Raw genomic sequence first — 18339 nt, forward strand, 5'->3', positions numbered from 1 at the left:
TGTATATACATACATATATATATATATATATATATAATACCTTTTTACCAGGAATACAATTCCTTTCTTCTACATAGAAGAAATTCTATGGTGTGGATGCAAAATTCTTCAAGAGCTCGGACTGTTGGCACAACACTGAAAAGGAGGAAGAATTATTTCTATGGGGGGGAAAAGAAAGTTGATAAGAGATACATCCCCCTTTCCAAATTGCCTAATACAACACAGTGGTAAAATATCACATGATTTCACGTGTCAAGGAATTACAGGTATCCCAGGACAAGGCTGTGAATTAACACTAGTTACAAGGCATTCATGTCAGCCAGATGCTGAGTACACAATGTAGAAAAGCAGAGAACTAGGCCATCACTTAGCAGGGAAAGCACAGCAGGCATGTTTGGTGTTCCTTAAGACTGGCAGCACAGTGCCAGGCACCCTAACTGCAGGGCAGCCGCCTGAAGCAATGCAATGGCAAGAGGCCAGAGGAGATGAATGCAGACAGTCTCACACTCCAGGAAGATCAGCATTACTCCTGGATACATATACAAGACCTACATACCAAGATCTAATTACAGTTGGACTGCTATGCCAGAGTCCTTTTCCACTGATCATGACAGAACCAACAGAGACTGCAGTTTCTCAACACAGTATCTTTGAAGAACACATTTTCAACTGCAGAGCAGCTGTTTTAAATATAAGAACCAAATACAACAGGTGAAGGAGAGCTTGGATGTGGTAAAGCAGAACACAGGTGAACTGTAGACAACCTAAAACAGAGAACTGCAGTTTTCCTTAAGCCTCACTGTTTGTAGAATATAAACTTCATTAATTCCTAATGATTGCTAAAAAAAAATCCCCAAATCTTAAACCTTCCTTTCTGCAGAATTTAGCTGGACTGAGAATGAACATATTTGTTGTCTTATATCCTTGTTCTGAAACCTGCAGGTTTAGCTGGCTAACACTTAAGGCTGTCCTTCCTTTTTGATTCTCTCTTCACCTAAATATGAGTAGTACATGTTTAAAGTTCTGCTGTAATGGCCTAAAGAACTTATCTCATTTGGCACATGCGAGAGCTAATATTAACGATTCTTAGAGATAGAAATATAATCACAAATACCAAAGTTAAGAAAAGTATATTTATTTGATTCTCCTTTTGGTTTGAATGACAAAGCAGCATGGAGAAGAACAACTCTGATGCTAGGAAAGATGAAACAGAAGATAGCAAACTCATGAAGCAGCATGAAACATCCATCAGATTTAGTAGCAATTACAGTTTTCATAACACACTTAACGTTGTGTCCAAAACCAACAGTGCAGACTTGCCATTTTGAAGCTACCAAAATGCTCACTCCATTGTGCGTAGATCAAGTTACCAAATGCGTACATAAAACTCAAAAAGCTGACCTCAAAAATCTTCTGTCTTTTCTGTCAGAACTGAAAGGAGCAGCTCTTTCACTGTCAGATACAGTGCTTCATAGAAGGTCACACACTTCTTGTATCTTGCATATATACTGCCTATTCAGACTGAGGCTTGAGGTTTCTTGCTTTAAACTGTTTTTATTAACACACACACAAACTTCTGAAAAAAAGGGGAAAAGTAATAGGGAAACTGGAAAAAGATAAAAGTAGGAGTTATTTCTTAGAATTCTGGACTTCTGGGTAAGTTTTATTCTGACCCCACAGATAGTTGCCTGTGAAGTGGGAGTCATTAGTCTCCATTAGTACCATGAAATATGGAAGCTTCCCTGATTATTTTCCTAAATGAGAAGAGTTACTTTACTGACGCAGTGAGGTGTTCTCCCCTTGGGAGAAAGAAAAAAGCTTCTGTTATCAGTGAACAATAAGCACTTTCAGAAAATTAAGGTACAGCTGGTTGCCAGTTCAAACTTCCAAATTACAAGAAGAAACTCTGGCTTAAGAAACTACAATGCAGTATTTGGTTATTTCAGTTCCCGAGTCTTTTGCATGGAGGTCTTACCCTCAACAGTACTGTATGCTCAAAGGGAGGAGTAACGTAATTTCAAGTATGCGGCAACTGAAATTTACCAAGCCATGCAAATTTATAGTTATTACAGTGGAAGACTTTAAAAAAAAGAAACAGAAAGTAGTTTCATTTTCCTCATTAGGTACAAACATCACACTGCATTAACAAGCATCACTCTCAGAAAACACTCAACTCAACCCTGCTTACTTGCAAAATGTTGACTCACATTTTGGATACACACAAGTGCACCAAAAAGAATACAACTTTCTTACGTCAGAAAACAAACTACTTAAATGATTAAATAAATACTCATTAGAGATCAACCTTATCTCCTTTGAGAAATGTTGTTTTAAGAGCAACCAAACCAATACACTCATTTCCTGCCTCTAACAATCAGCTGTTCTGTTCAAAGATAAACAGCAAATTAAGGCGTAAGTATACTCTCTATATATTCAACTGAAAGCTTCTAGAAACACTCACACTGTAATACTCGCACTTCTTTAACAGAATAGATTTTTCTGAGGAGATGTATTTGAACAGGTAAAGTGCCAATGTAAAAACAAGCTTGTAGTTTTCAATACGTAGTAAAACATGCAATTCGTAACAGTCCACAACTTTCATGCTCTATTATCTGAGTACGCTAATACTGTAACTAAGGGCAACCATTCATGAAACTTCCAGTTTTTGCTATTTTTTAAGTAATACTCAAAACCACAGTCAGAACCAGAAACCTCATGTATTTGGTACAGCACCACAGGCATGAAAGGAAAGAAGGAAATCTTAGGCAAGACTTGTAACAAAATAAAAGATTTCCCACATCTTAAGAAAATTAAGTGTTTTTGTTTCTGTACTTTTATTATATAATTTATAGCATCATAAAGCACTGGTATACTTAACAATGCATTTCTTCATCCTTGTCATGCCCCCACAAAGAACAGTGGTGACAAAAATAAACACAGTTCCACTGAACTTCTATCTCACGTCCTACTGTCCACATATTCTCAAACCTCAGAGGGAAGTGGTTGTTCTTTTTGATCACACATAACAGGAGTAATTAAGAAGTCCAACGCCACCAAGCTACCTTCATTCTGTCCCACACAGCTGACAGAGAATCAAACGCAGGACGAACATCCAGGATAGTGAACTGGTAGTTCTTATCTACTGCACCACCGTCATAGTAATCGATAACGTATCGCACTTCTTTTCCACATCGGTCAACAATCCAGTCATGTCTGTCAAAGGGAAGTTCGTATCTGGAAAGATAGTGCAGAAAAATGCAATGTTTTATGAGCCTGGGAGAGGGAGTGGAAGCAAGACTTATTTATTCAGATTCTGGCATAAGATCCCTACTACTACATGAAACTTCTGGTGATTATAACCTGTAATTCCACTTTCGTATCATCTCTAAATTACTTCTACAGTGTATCTCCAGACATGCCTCTCTACCTTTCCTTTTGACCAGCAGTCCTATTTTCTTGCCAACGTACCCCATCCATGATCGTATTCTGGCTCTTGGTGAATACTCCTTCGCTTTGCCTCCAAACCGCATCAGGGACGGTCCACAGGGACATTCCCTACAAACACAATTAGAACAGAGATAATAGTTTCTACTTCTTGAAACAAAGTCTAACTTTAAATGATATGCTCCACAGTATTGTTCTAACTTACCAACAGAGAAGCTCTCATCCACAAATGTAACAGGTTACAGAAGTGAAAACAATTAAAGAGCAGAAAATCATAAAGGAAACCACTCTGCACCAAAGGTCATGGAATTTCAAAGTACCATTTCTAGTCACACCATCTTTAACTAGCCTGTATCTTCTAGGAACAAGGATCTAAAGTGACACCAGTCCCTTCTAAACAAAGTTTACGCCCCTCGCCTTTTTCATAACAAAGACAGAAATAAGGTAATCTTCAACCAGACACAATAAGATGTTTTTTCCTCCAAATCCATGTAATATACCACACAACTAGATGGTTGATCCATTTTGTCAGTGTAATGATTCAGTTCTAGTCATCCCTTACAAGTAAGCTTCCTGCCTCACTATCAAAATGGGAGATCACAGAAGACCGAAACTTTTGAAACGTATCAACACCAGAATATTTTTATGAAAACTACGAAGTCTACTTTGAAGCAATTACAAAAGCAAATGCTAAACCAAATGATTTGCTTCTCATTTCACGTGTACGTACGTAGCATGAAGAGCTTCCCACTTCAAAATCTCCTTCCAAGCTTGCTCATTATTTTGATTGTGAATCTTAATGATGTTAGTCATGTCTTCACTTGTTATGTCATCGTCTTTCCACCTCCACCTAAAAAATAAGACAAGTATTACTGTGTAACTCCTCCATATTCTAACAAGTATTACTGTGTAACTCCTCCGTATTCCAACAAGTATTACCATGTAACTGCTCCATATTCCTTATTTATTGGATGGACATCCAGTCAAGACATCTAAGCATTCATGCAAAGACAAAAAGCAACAATGGAAACTTCTGGCTCATCTGCTTAAGCATCCTGAGAACCACTTCATTTTCTGTGTAAACAGATAGTTATCTAAGTTATCATCACAGAGATCCACAACTTCTGGGTAGCTAAATTAACAGCTTAATTGGATCAGAAAGTTATCAGGATGTGCAAACAACGGCACATCCACAGTATTAGTAAAAACGCTTACAAAAAATCCCACTTGTGTTCTTAATGCACAAAAGTCCTAAGACTGAATACTTTTAAGCATTTACAGGATAAAAATCTGTGTGTTCAGTACAAACTGCTCATGGCGTCTTCAGCATCAAAACACAGTATTAAAGAATCACTGCTGTTTTAATAGTAATTGCATTTAAAGTTGATATGTTTCAAAGTGACAAACAAATAAAGTAATGCAGAAGCCGCAGCAGATTTTTGTAGGCCAGTGAGTCACTTCTCATTCAGTTGGATCTTGCCTACACTGAAGTTTTAAGCAGAAAACATCTACAAGTCAAACAATTCTAATTTTCAAATTGTTAGCAGTATTACAGAGTCAAATCAATGCTCCTGGATTCAAGGAATCAGTTTACAGGATTAGACTGAAGCCTCCTGCATCTGGAGGTAGGTAGCCATACAAAGCCTGCTGGCACCTATGCCAAGTGACTTTAAAGTCAGTAGCAGCTGCCTTGACATCGTCAGCCACCTTGCTGATGATGGGGGAGGACAGACTTTGAGATCAGCTCACACATAACATTAAAGCTTATTTTTTTTTAAATAGCAGTTTTTTTTTTTTTAACAAATGAAAGTTAATTGCTTCCTGCTTGAAACACTTAAATAGCATCTATGAATAATAACTAATGATGCTATTTCATAAATCTCAGGCTCACGCAGACTTCAGCTGGTAATTCAGTGTATTTACCCTTTTCTTAGCATTGCATTCCAAAACATCTGCTCTGAAGGATAGACCCATTTCTTGTCAGAGTGTGCCCTCGGAATGGAAGATTCTTCTCTAACAGTTGACAATGGAAATGGTTGATCTGGAGATGGCAGCTGATTAGGAGGAGGCATCTAGAAAACACAGAGAATCACCTGAACAACAGTAGCAAAACCAAACTAGAAAGTATTAAGTATTTAAGAAAAAAATAAAGCAATAATTAAGCAGCCACTGCCAAGATCAAGAAGTTGAGCCTCCACATTAAATCCACTGAAGTCATCTCTCCTTTTCACAACAGAATGCTCTGTGTGAGTTTGTCATCTGAAGACCAAAGGACACTTTTTGTCTCAACTTCAGCTTTCAAACCTGCACTCCTTTTGTAATCAGACAAAATGTCGGAAAGACCTGAACGAGAACTTGCCACACCACTATTGCTCAGAGCCTTAAGATGTAACTTAAGAACCACACATGCAAGTAACAAATAGGAATATATGGCATAAAACATTTAGAAACTGTAAAACCACCTTTTGTCAAAAATGATTCAACTTTGAAGAAGACTCTTGAGCCCTGTATAAAAATATTTGGATACACAATCAGAAAAAGCAGGTTTAAAATGGAAAAAAGAACATTAATTGCCAGAGTTCCCACTTTAGACAGTATCGGTATTTACATTTTTGGCACTTCAGCAAGAAACGAGACTGAAGAAAACATCTGAACTAAGTGAAAGTTACCATATTGCTGGGATCTATGTCATCGTTCACTTGAGATGCCCCAGACTTCACAGGACATGCTACGTATTCATACGCTCTTTCCTGATGTGCAGGAACATCGTCTGTGTTCTCAGCCCTACGCTCAGAAGCCTTCATGCGCATTGGACAACCTGAAACACAGGAGAAAGCACTATACATTTTGTTGCAAAATGAAGTCTCTAAAACATGACAGATGGGGAACGGTTCAGTGAATGCTAATACAAGATCGCTACTTCAATTTTTGTTTGGAGTTTTAGAACACTTTCCAACTTTCATAAATACTTTTGTCTTGCCTGTTTCAGCACCCAACACCACGCTTAAACCTAGGCTTCTCACACAGGCCTTGAACGCTTACGCCCTGCTCCATGCTGGCTGCTATACCAAGGAGTTCATCACCAAGATTTCTAAAGAACGTGAATCCAACTTGTGTTTGTTGTGCCAACAAAGAGCTGACATCATCCTTCCCCAGACACTGTCCTGATCGCACCCTTCTGCTGCCCCTCCCTTATGCACAACCATCTGCACCCAGAGACCAGCCCCAAAGGGACATGGGCACCAATCTGGCCCCAAATCCCTGCAGGGCCACTCTGGAGAAAGGCAAACAGGAGCAGCCCATGGGTTCTGCAGCAGGTTGCCTCTCTGGGTCCCTACTGGGGATAGCTGATATCTTGTCATCAACTGCTACCTGCGTAACCTTGGGTGGGGGACAGGCTCAGGTGTTTAATGCAGTTGTTTCTCTTTCCTGACAAACACCTTTGAGTTTTCAGAGTAAGGAGCTAACTTCATTAGCTTTCAAGCACAGTTACCTCTCATTTTCTCCCGATGCATGGGGCATTCTGAAGGTGGAGAGGCAGCCTGGGGCTGCTTGGCCGGCTCAGCTGCTGACTGAGCTGTGGCCGCTGGGGAGGATGCAGACAGACCCATGACTGCCAAAACGGGGCTTTTTAGTTCAGCTTTCTAAAGAAAAGAAAAAAAGAAACTACCTATAAAGCAAACCTATATTTGTTATAATGAATGCACACATAAATACACCGCGGCATCACAAAACACACCCAAAATAAATAACAAAAAACTGCTGCGAGCAGTAAACGCAGCGTCTAAATAAACATCCACGGCCTCCGCAGCACGAAGGGCGTAGTGAGGACAGGAGGGACGCTACACTCAGGCCCCTTCCCCGGCCCCGGGCCTCGCCTCCCCAGCCACCAGTGACCCGTAACCCACCCCGTGACCGCACTCACCCTCAGGCAAGGTCAGGCCCGCCTTCCTTCGCCAATCCGGGCCGGGCCCGGCGCCACGTCCTGCGCCCCACCGCAGCTCCCGCCGCCTCCCGCCTCGCGTCGCGTCCCTCCCTTCCCCCCGCCCTCACCTCAGCACGGCCCGCGCCCTACGGCGACCCCGGGGCGGCACCGCGCCTCGCGAGAGCGGCCCTCCGCCCCGCGCTTGCGTACAACAGCCGCTTCCTCCTCCCACCGCGGGGCCGCCGCCGTGCCCGGGGTGGGGTGGGCCGTGCCGGGAGCTGCCGGTAGGAGGCGGCCGGTCCTCACAGCGCCGCGCTGCGGGCGGAGCCCCACTGCGCTGCCAGGGAGCACGGTGACAGATATCCACTGCAGAGATGTAAAACAAGCAAAACAAGGAACCGAAGAGCCTATCTCAATATTATGGAAAGGACTGTGTAATGCATGGCATCTATAACGCACAGATGGCAGTAGCTCTTCATACCCACAGCCTGAAGAGAAGCGTTTAGCTTACATAATGAAATGTGCTATTATAACACATGATGATATAGTCAATACTATCTGATATAAACTTAAGTTTTTCCACAATACACAACAGTCTATAGTTGAGGTCACCTTTCTGGCTGCACTGAGGCCCTACACAGCATTTCACCCTTCCTAAGTCCACCCACCCCAACACACCTGGCTTAGGCTCCTTCTTCTCCCCCCCCCTCCCCATATATTTCTCAAGCAAGGTGTATAGTACGAGCCAACTGTTTCTCAGCAAAACCCAAAGCAAACCATTCTTTCACAATGCATTTATCACTATAGGTACCTAAGCTACTAGCGCAATTAGAAGGAAAAATTCACAGAATAAGCAGCTCTGTTCCTTTTGTTTATTATGAAGTAACAATGCCTTGCATACAACATGCAATTTATTGCTCATCGACATTATTGCATATATCAAAGAAAAAAAAAGTCAGCCAGAAAAATGCAAGCTCCTAGACTGTTCAAACCAAACACAAAATGCTCCACGGCATACTGAAATGCAAACACAATTCAGAACTTTTGTAGCAAAAAGAAGATTTAAACACATCGTATTTAACCATTCACCTTACTACACCTGTTCACTGCTGTAACCGATCTTCAGAGTTACTATATTGCATTCCTAAGTTCTTGTGCAGTGATAAGGATCGCTACTACAATCGGCCCACGTTACTATTTGCTAATACAATCCCAATATTAGGTGACGGTGTTAGTCTTTACTCCACACACCAGATTGTCGTGGTTTCCCAGAAATCAGTCTGGAAGAACATCCAGGTTTCACCTTTGCTCTACACCCAGCTCAGGTGTACTGTATTTATCGAGTCTCTCTTGAAGATGACATGAACATTTCTTAATCACAGACTATTACTTATGACTAAATCATAACTCACTTGTTCCCAACAGATTGTAATTTGCTTTTGCATCAGTCTAACTGTGCTTACACGTTAAATTATTCACCCCATATAGGTATCTGCAGACATTAAACACTGTTTGGTTTATGCACGATAGAAACAAACCCAGGATATTTGCATGTATGCTTATTAAGTGTGCAAATTATACCAGAGCTCAGCATTAGCCCTTTTCCTCCCTCTCCCTACCGTATAATGGATTTCTCTTGTTAAACTTGAATAGTGTTACAATGAACAAAACCAGCAACTCCTGCATTGCATTCAAAGTGGTATGCTCTGTATTAGAGCTCTCTGTTGATATTTAAATGTTGCATTTAAATGTTCAGAATCTTTTCAATAACAAAACTGTAAAACTTAGAAGACAATTTCCATGCAACATGTTCCACTTGGGTGCAGATTCTCATGTACTTCAGTATTTAAAGGCTCATAAAGGCATGTGCCGTCCACAAGACAAGAACAGTTTTTGACATCCCACACACAGATTAAAAATAAAGATACACTACAGAATATTTTATTTGCTTTTATATTTTCAACGTCAATGACTAAGAAGTTATAAATAGCACACTGAATCATACGGTTGATACCAAGGCATGCCAAACTCCTCATAAACCACTCTCTTAAGGACATTTCCTTTATATTACAAGTAGATTAAAAATGTATGTACATTGCTATCACTTGCCCTCTTAGGACACCACACCATGAAACTGATCTCAGAAGGAATTTTGAGAAAATGTTCCTTATTTCGAATAATACAAGTTATTCTTCATAGCTACCTTCCATTCTTTACTGAGCTATAAAGTGCTTGGTTATTATAAATAGAGCAAGAATGCCAAAGGAGGTAGCTAGTAGAGATTTTAAATGGATAAGAAATCATGTTATCACCTAAAAGTATTGATTTGATGCTTAATCCCAGAGCTCCAAACATCCCGAGCAATGCATCTTTCTCTCTTTCCTCCATAAAAAGACCTTTCAAGTTGTGATCAGAAAATCATCAGACCTTCACCTGTCCAGCAAAGAGATTTCACCCAGGGTCTGGATGAATATTAAAGTTAGTAAATATTATCCTTTTTTTTTTTTTTAATTTTTATTTTTTCCATTTGACTGGTGCCAGGAGCTCAACAGCAAAGTACTGCTCTTCCTCCAGCTGTCAAATGCATTCCATGGATAGAGACACTCTAGCAGGAACAAGTCCCGCCTTGTGAAGTCCCTTTAGTTAAGTTCTATGGAAGGCTATTACAACCAGGAAAGAGGGCTGCACATTCTTCTAATAGCCTTCTACAATTGTATTGCTCTTCTGAATTCTAGTTCCCCTCTACCAGGCTTTCCCCATTGGTGAAGGCTGTAATAGATCTTAAGCTGGAGTAATTTTCAGTCAGCCCTTTGTTTTCTTCTGAATGGCTCAGCAGAAGCTTTACAAAACAATTTCACAAACTTTTCTACTAGAAGACCTTTCACAGAAAGTTCTTATGTACATACACTTGAACACACATGGATCCTCTTCACACAGCAATCAACAACTTAGAAGCCTTTTTATACAGCTTGAAAATAAATGTTAAAGTTTCAGTTTGCACCATTGCAGAGATATAGAAATACATCATCTTTCTGCTGCTCATCATTCTACCAATGTGTCAACCACAGCAGCAGCTGTACTCAGCATCCCCTCCACCTCTATTCTTTCAACGTGCTTGAATGTATTTGCTCACTTGTGTAAGCTTTTACTCAGAGGTTAGCATTAATTTTGCAGTATGAATAATGCTTTGCCATAATTTCTAACGTAAAGATGGAAGTGATAATCATCCAGACATTGTAATTAATTTCTTTTGTAATAAACTTTGACATAAAATTTGGAATTGATAAGATTTTATAAACATCAGCTCCTCTCATTTTTCCTGCTCATAAAGCATCTTTCATTATTCAGTGGATTCCATTTTTAAGCAATTAAGAAAGTGTTGAGCTCACCCAATAGAGCATTTACTTATAGAGGCAGAGTAGATTTCAGAGATAAAATTCCTACCTCTGAAGAATGCGTACAGATACCCATGAAACACCTCTGTAGCAATACGGCTCTTGACTTCATTGAAATCCACCCAAACACTCACCAAGAACATGAGGATTCAAAGTACTTTTCCTCTTTGCAAGCAATGCTTCCACAAACCAATTATAAAAGCAAAATTTGACCTACAGTAGCTCTGAGAGCAGTATTTATTCATCTTCTGATGAAAAAGTAAAACCATAGAGAAGAGAAACTTTCATACTTTCACACAGTCCTACTGGTACAAATGGACACTCCCTTGACCACCACTCTAATTTTATGTATGGGGGTACTGAAGAATACAAAAAAAATATGATTTTTGAGCATTTTTTCTAAGCTAATTCCACCCATTCAATACATCCGTAGCAAAGACACCTGGTGATACACCAACTGTCTGCTTTACAATGCAAGTGTTAAAATAGAAGTTTCAAGCCACTATTAAAGTAATATTAGATTCCGGAGATAGCATTTATGAAAATCCTACTAATCATGCACTTCTTGCATAAGAAAAGCAAAGAGACAAGCTTGCAACACTATATGATGTCAACATCTCAGCATCATTTTTAAATTAAGAAAGTGTAATTGAAAAAAAAAAGGTGCCAAGGCCATGTAATTTGCTGTATTATAAGCCTTTAGTGGCAGGTAAGAGTGCTCTATCCTAATGTGTTCATTACAGCACAATTGTGCAAACTGCTGACTACAGTACTTGCTAAATATACAGGTGTTAATAATGTTTTTTCCTTAGTAAGTTGCCTTCTCACACATGATGGATGCATCCAGACTGAACAGTAACACACTGTAATGTCACGATAGAAAAATGAAACCGAATGCATCATAAAATACTGTTTAAATTACATTAATTTCATGCAGCAATCCAAAACATTGCACATTCTAAGTATCTCAATGCCCTTCTATTTCGCATTGTTGCCCATTATGTACTCTGCAGGCTTGTTTTTCCGCTTGTTTGTTTTCCAGTCTACTTATAAAACAACTTCATTACAGCTTGACTTCCCCCCTATAATGCACAAATCTATCTAGAAGAAAACTGACTGCTTTAGTGAATGCTCTGCGCTGAGAACAAAGCAAAACAAAACGATACCGAGATGTCAAAGACTAAAGTGGAAATGAATTTTGAGAAGTTTTCATGGGTTGTCATCTTAAAAGCTGCTTCAGCTCACCTTCCGTATCAGTTTTTCATCCTACTTCCCAAATACAATAAAAGAATGCTTCCACTTTCAAGCACATTCTCCAAAATGTTTGAATTTACTTAATTTGAAGGTGACTGTAGAACAGAACAAGCAATCTTTGACATCACCCTCAAGAGGGCAGGCTTGGAAACTGTACTGGAAAACATCTGCCCAGTGAAACCAAGCGGATAAAAGCCAGTATTGTGCATCTCAAACAATACTCTGACATCCCTGGAGCTGGGAACTCAACACAGCTGCCTTGGCTATAAGGCACTACAGTCCATGGGGTTCTCTCTGGGGCTCACTGACATCTGATTCCTGGGAGACAAACCCTGTTTCTCACCCAGCAGCATCGTAGCGTTGGTGCAACAACACTGTGATCTGCAGAGGTAAGGGCTGATTCCACAAAGCTTTGTTAAGGGGAACAGAAGAAAAGGAAAAAGAATATCCCACGCAGGATAAATATCTCTTTGTTTAAAAATAAATTGCTTACACACAGTCTGCTACAACACTTGGTATGTGCACTGAAGTACTGAGTGCAAACATGTATGTTTAGCACACCTTGTTAGAAGGTATAACTAACAACACGATGTTCAAAAGTAATAACTAAAAAAAAGGCAAGAAGCAAACAGAAGTTGATCAAACTCAGTTCAGATATGATTAAAAACAAGCAAAACAAAACCAAAAGTATACACAAATACTGCTCTCAAAATCATTACAAAAAATAAAAGAACAGAATTTCCTCCAGTTATAATACAATTTGGATCGAGAGCATTCCTCCTAGGCAGTAAGATTTCTCTCCAATGTCCACCAAGTTTGAAGCCTGTAGAAGGAGGAACTGAGTTCCTACTGACAAATATGTGGTTCTGAAAACAGAATGTTGTGCCTACAGGTGTGAACTGTCACTGTATGTCAAGGCTTGAAAGAAGTTTGGCACCGTTAATTCAAGAATCTTCTTTTGTCAACAGCTCAAATGTGATTAACAAGGAAAACGTGATGATAATAATCAGCCATCGTATCATATACCATTATATCATATATGGGTCACTTGTGTGATTAAAAAAAAAAAAAAAGGCTCATTGTGAGTTCCATGGCACATTACAGAATAATTTTATCTTTTTCTAAGTCAGCTCCATATCTTTAAAGTCAGTGGTTAACTCTGAGCAGAGCTGCAATACTTCTCATAGGCAGCAGCAGCAAAGCAAAAAAGCACTCCACTAAGAATTATGCTGTTCCCAAACATCATTTACCATACTAACTGATGAACTCGTTTCCACGGCTGATTTAGTAGATGTGCTCTTACATGTAATCTAAAAAAGCAGAAGTGAATCCTTCCTATAAAAATCAGAGAATTTTAACCACTCTTAAGATATCTCTTACGGTCTTATAATACAGCATTTTAGAGAAAATTATTTCATAGATTTCCCCAAGTGGTTTGCATTCATACAAGGCAGAACAAAAAGCAGTAAAAGACTTCACAGAATCAGAGCTAGACTTTTAGCATCTCTTGCAAAAATTAAAAAGTTCTCAAGATTGAAATCTTGATCATTATTCCTAGGAGGAAATATAGAAACTTGCCAGGAAAAATTGCACCGTATCATGAGTTTGGGGAGTTTTGTTTATGCTTTTATAAAAGAGAGATATCAATATTCACTAGATTTATAAAACACATTAATCTGAGAAACCTGAGTGAAACACTTCAAACACACTGGTGGACAACAGCCAAGTAACCAGTCTGCTCCCTCCTCATTTCAGTAGTTTAAGTGCTCAGAACACGTAGCGCTCCTTTCTGTGAACGTTTGCTTCTATTCCTCATTGGAGAAGATCCTTAAAGCGTGGCCCTGGGTGCGCAGGCAGTGTGGCTAGGGAAAGAGTAAGGTCAGTACAGAGGTAATACCTTGTTTCCTTAAGAGGAGCATTCCATGGCAGAAATGTGCACTGGTTCAGTGAACCCAAATTATTTTCATAGCAGAAATTTCTGTTTATGCATATGATCTCTAGTCAGATTTTCCATTCTTATGAGTTTTTGCTTCCTCCCGTCCAACAAGACAAATAACTTTGTAGCAACCTTTTGTAATTTTGACCATCCACATCAAGTTCATAACATCCAAGACAACACTTGAGATAATCCAGGCGCTCTGGGCTGCAAATCCTAATCTCTGGAAACCCTCAGTTCCAAACGAAGAAAATACACGGCTGTAATACATAGGCATGACGGCAATCCTCACCACGAAGAACACAACTGTCATCAGCACACCATTGATCATGTTAGCCTTTGAAGATTTGGGATATCCCAGTACTTCAAAAAACCACCTGCAAAAGAAGTATTCACAGATGGCAGGCACACTTAAGTCCACTTAATTGAAGAAGATTTTATTTCTCTTAATTAAGCATGTATTTTTTTATTGCTTCTACCTTGCACTTCTTAGTTATTGCTTGTATTTCTAAGTTTCTTGGATTACCTTGTAAATTCTTCTGCTTGGCTTTTATTTTCTCCCAATTAAACACCGTGTGATACCAAGAACATTACATGTAGAACAACACATAGAAAATCCCAGTCCAAATTGTAAGTCAGCTCAAGACCACTATGTTTGCCAATGACTACTGCACTATAATTTAAAGTTACTTTTAAGGTAGTAAATTCAAATGTATTGTTTTTTATTATAATTTGCATCAATAGGCAATTAAAAAATAGTTCTCCCCTGAAAGCAATCTTAACATTGTGTTTGATATGGTAATCGAAATAGAGGTATAACATTTCATAAATATGGAATTTTCTGACTCTTGTTTAGCCCTAAATCACAACTTCAGAACCAGCCATTGCAAATCACATATTGTGTCTTAATCTTGCTGTCAGGCACACGTATATTAAAGAACCTTCTCTCCCTCCTATAATTGGAGACACATTCACACATAATAAATAAGTGTGAGGAAAAATTGAGCAACAATGGAAGGCTAAAAACAGGAAAATAACATAAATCAATGTAATCATGACAGCGATTGGGAAGGAGGAAGTAGGATAACCAATTTGTTTTCAAGAAGGTATGGGGGTAAATCTATTAAAGAAAATAACAAGTTAAAAACTTGTAAAGAATAAAGTCAGACTTTAATTATCTGCAGATTACAGCCTACATAATTACTGACACACTACAAAGACTTGCCAGACATTCAACTCTAATGGAAACACACCAGGTAATCAGTTAAGAATGCAACCGATACAGACTCTGGGCTCTCCGGGTGATAGCCTGAGCAGGAAGCTGGATACCTCCCCACAGAAACACTGGGCCAACAGGGACCTGACACATTCAGTGAGACAGAGCCTGTATTTTCCTCAGTATTTATAATGCAGATTCCAGAAGTAACGTCAAAGAAAGTTTTTGAAGTCCACAGCAATGGGCCAGGATAGGTAACCACTGAGAACAGGGTGACTGGACATCTGCTTGGAGGCTTCCCTCTCCCAGCAAATTCAAAAACTATGAGTAAGTAAATGTCAGTGATTGTTAACATTTTACCCAACACAGTTTATAATTAATTGCATAAATGTTGACATTAACATAAAAAGACCTAAATGCTTGGCATGGGGACGATCTTGAATTAAATACCTCTAATCATTATCGTTATCTACCACTTGCTGCCTTAAGTGTCTGGCTCTTTTCAAATGTAATGGAAAAAAAACATGCACTAATGAGATGACATCCCTCAGTGCAAAGGACCTTATCATCTCCCACAGGGACTTCTGTTATCCTCAGAAAGCAGTAGATGTGGGTATTCAAGGACACAGTCTCACTGTAGTGTATATTATACTTCTAAAATACCTACTTTTAATAAATTTGAAAGGTAAGCATCCATTTCCATTACAAAATCCTATCCTGATAAAAGTCAGTTATGAGAACAATGAGTGGGACATGAGCGCCAATAGAGAAATCTAGAATATAATACCACCTTCAGAATGTACCACCTCCTGCTTTTTTCTTACTCTCCTATAAAACAAGTTTAAAGAAGTGTTTCTTCACTCCTTGGTTTCTCTATGTATGCAGATCACAACCTGAATTAGACCACAACATCCTACTCGACTTCCCTTGGACAAATGGAGACAGTCCTGCAGAGCTCTGTTACCCTGCCCTCCCCTAAGTTGAATTCACCAACATTCAGAAGGGTCCTCAGCACAATCCTTCCCTTTTATTTTTTATTTTCTTAGAAATGCGAGGAATCCTACAGTCTCAAAAACTCTTTCAGAGTTAACCATCACAATTTAGTAATAGGTAATACTCAGACATCTTGTTTGAAGGCTTAGAGACCCTTCTTATCGCTCTCACCCTTTCTCTACCCGACACCTGGAAAGGAAAATAGACACTACACAAGAAGGATCAGTGAAGTAGAAACACGCCAGAAAGGATGGGCACAGCTATGTGGTGCACTGTGAGATCTGACCCCACACCACAAATAAACAAAAGAAAAAAAATGGAGGAGGAAGAGAAGGAGGAGAAGGAGATGACAGCAGCCCCTTGCTATATCAAGGTCCTGCTCTTGAGATGAAGTCCTGGGGCAGGACATTGTCCCCAGCTGGGTCACAGCAGCTGCAGAGGAAGCAGAAGGCACCCAGCCCAGAGCTCTGGGAAATGCCCTCCTTAGCATTATCATGCGTTCTCTGATACTCACAGCAGCAGTTTGAGTGTGATGCTGCTACCAGAAGCTACAGCAGTCTTCCACTGTCTCTGAAGTCTGCTAAAGAGCCTCCTGCCACTTTGTTCTCTGATCACAAGTGTAAAGCTTAACTACCACCACTGCATTGAGATGTTTTACTACTCTTCTAATTTTAGAGCTCAGAATCCAGGACTATTTTTGAAACAGAAGTGTGAAAATCTGGCATTTCATATGAAGGTTGGTCTGCTTTAAAAAGGAACTCAGGGGGGAGCACACCAGCTGTGCAGCAACAGCAGCTAAATGTTTTCATAGCAAGATAGATTTCCAGATAGGAATCTCTAAATAAATTAAAATTCACTTTTTAGCAGCTATTCAATGACAAAATCCTTCCCGTATAATATGGATCAAAACATAAAGAATTGTGTAAAACCTCCACAGCTACTTACCGCTGATTGACAAAAGGAGTGGAGAACTCTGCAAGCAGACGGAAGTTCCCAAAATAAGCCAGCAGACCTTTGCTCTGGTTGGACAAAGACAAAGCAGACACAGAGATCAACAATCTAGGAGATGAACCTCGACTAAAGTCTTCAAGCATACAAAGATTGATACAATGGCTCAAAGGCCTGCTTAAAATTGACAGTACATAAGTTTCTTTAGTACATTAGTTTCTGTAACTTCCTTACAATTCCAAAATGAATTGTCCTTTAAATACCATGAGTCAGTAGCTTTTTATTATTAATAATAATAAATCTTTAAAAGAAGTAGAAATAAGAGGAAATGAAAAAAGAGGAAAGAAGTAGAAATAAGAGGAGACTTGCACAGAAACTGGTGGGATATAACTGTAATGGTACAGCTACTGTCTAAGAGGATTGTAACTGTTTCAGATTTCTCATGTTTAAACAAACAAAATCAGTAAGGTGAAGAATGTCCCTGAACTGTTGTTTTAGGAATGCAACTGACCTACATCAAGATGAATTATGGGCTCTGATTTGGCAGCAGAAAGGGCACATAAAGCCCTTGAAATTCTCCCCTGCCTTCTGAAAGAAAAACCCTTTCCAGTAGTTGTGTTGCAGTCCCTGCCACATCCCCTAGGCTGGAAGAAGACTTTGTCTTACCTATGTCGGTATCCAGATAATAGCATGCAACTTTTCCACCAAAACACATTGTAACTGAACACCTCCCTCTAAGTGACAAAGTACAGAGGCTTCTCTGTCTTATCTTTTGGTTGTGTTACCAGCTGGAAATAGTATCCCACTCCACCAGGACTGGGCAAGTAGCACTTGGCAGGTGTAGAGATAAAGAAAACTCAGCCTTATTCCTGAACAACCCATGGCACAGACATAGACATGCAGTGGGAGAGTTGGACCCAAATAATAAATGGAACTTAAAGTTCACACTATATTATTTACTCCAGAAATAACTACTGATCTTTCTGCATGGGGAATTAGCCTGAGTAGTGATATTTTCATTACTCTAATATCCAGTTCTAATTCTGCTTCATCCATGACAATACTAGTAGATCTAATTATCTTCAACCTGTAAGAGAGTATTTACTTGTCAATCTACTTCATTCCCTTTAAATGGTTACATGGGAAATCTGGCAGTAATCTGACAACTCAACACATTTTAAAATATTTTAAGCCCGAGATTCATGAAGTAGCTAGTGAAAGAGACATG

General features: G+C 39.4%; 2 protein-coding genes across 9 annotated transcripts in view; both read right to left on the reverse strand.

The window, feature by feature from the left end:
• Positions 1-1119: 1119 nt before the first annotated feature.
• Positions 1120-7609, reverse strand: LOC107317472 (cytochrome c-type heme lyase). Of its 2 annotated transcripts, none has more exons than XM_015870213.2 (7): positions 7370-7481; positions 6938-7088; positions 6114-6262; positions 5368-5516; positions 4175-4294; positions 3469-3555; positions 1120-3234 (listed from the first exon to the last, which is right to left on the reverse strand). In XM_015870213.2, the coding sequence occupies exons 2-7, from the start codon at positions 7053-7055 to the stop codon at positions 3036-3038; spliced, it is 822 nt and encodes a 273-aa protein (XP_015725699.1). In that variant the 5' UTR covers positions 7056-7088; positions 7370-7481; the 3' UTR covers positions 1120-3035. The 2 variants fall into 2 exon arrangements, with proteins under 2 accessions (XP_015725699.1, XP_015725701.1); XM_015870215.2 differs by lacking the exon at positions 7370-7481 and adding an exon at positions 7498-7609 and having other exon boundaries at positions 2825-3234.
• Positions 7610-8227: 618 nt separating this feature from the next.
• The window catches only part of TLCD4 (TLC domain containing 4), a 38865-nt gene continuing 28753 nt past the window's right edge, over positions 8228-18339 (reverse strand). For all 7 annotated transcript variants that reach the window (XM_015870220.2, XM_015870216.2, XM_015870217.2 and 4 more), the window contains 2 exons: positions 17109-17182; positions 8228-14331 (listed from right to left, as the gene is read on the reverse strand). In XM_015870220.2, the coding sequence (XP_015725706.1) occupies positions 14016-14331; positions 17109-17182 (390 nt within the window). In that variant the 3' untranslated portion in view covers positions 8228-14015. The remainder of the gene's footprint in view (positions 14332-17108; positions 17183-18339) is intronic.

The sequence above is a fragment of the Coturnix japonica genome, chromosome 8 (assembly GCF_001577835.2).
Source record: "Coturnix japonica isolate 7356 chromosome 8, Coturnix japonica 2.1, whole genome shotgun sequence".
NCBI lineage: Eukaryota > Metazoa > Chordata > Aves > Galliformes > Phasianidae > Coturnix > Coturnix japonica.

Bases quoted from the DNA above. Each gene is read 5' to 3' on its own strand.
- LOC107317472 (XM_015870213.2), bottom strand. From the start codon at position 7,055: ATGGGTCTGTCTGCATCCTCCCCAGCGGCCACAGCTCAGTCAGCAGCT. The intron at 4,295-5,367 runs GTAAATACACTG...CTTATTTTTTAG, and splicing joins AATGCAATGCTAAGAAAAGG to GTGGAGGTGGAAAGACGATG. The intron at 3,235-3,468 runs GTACGTTGGCAA...CTATCTTTCCAG, and splicing joins AGAATACGATCATGGATGGG to ATACGAACTTCCCTTTGACA.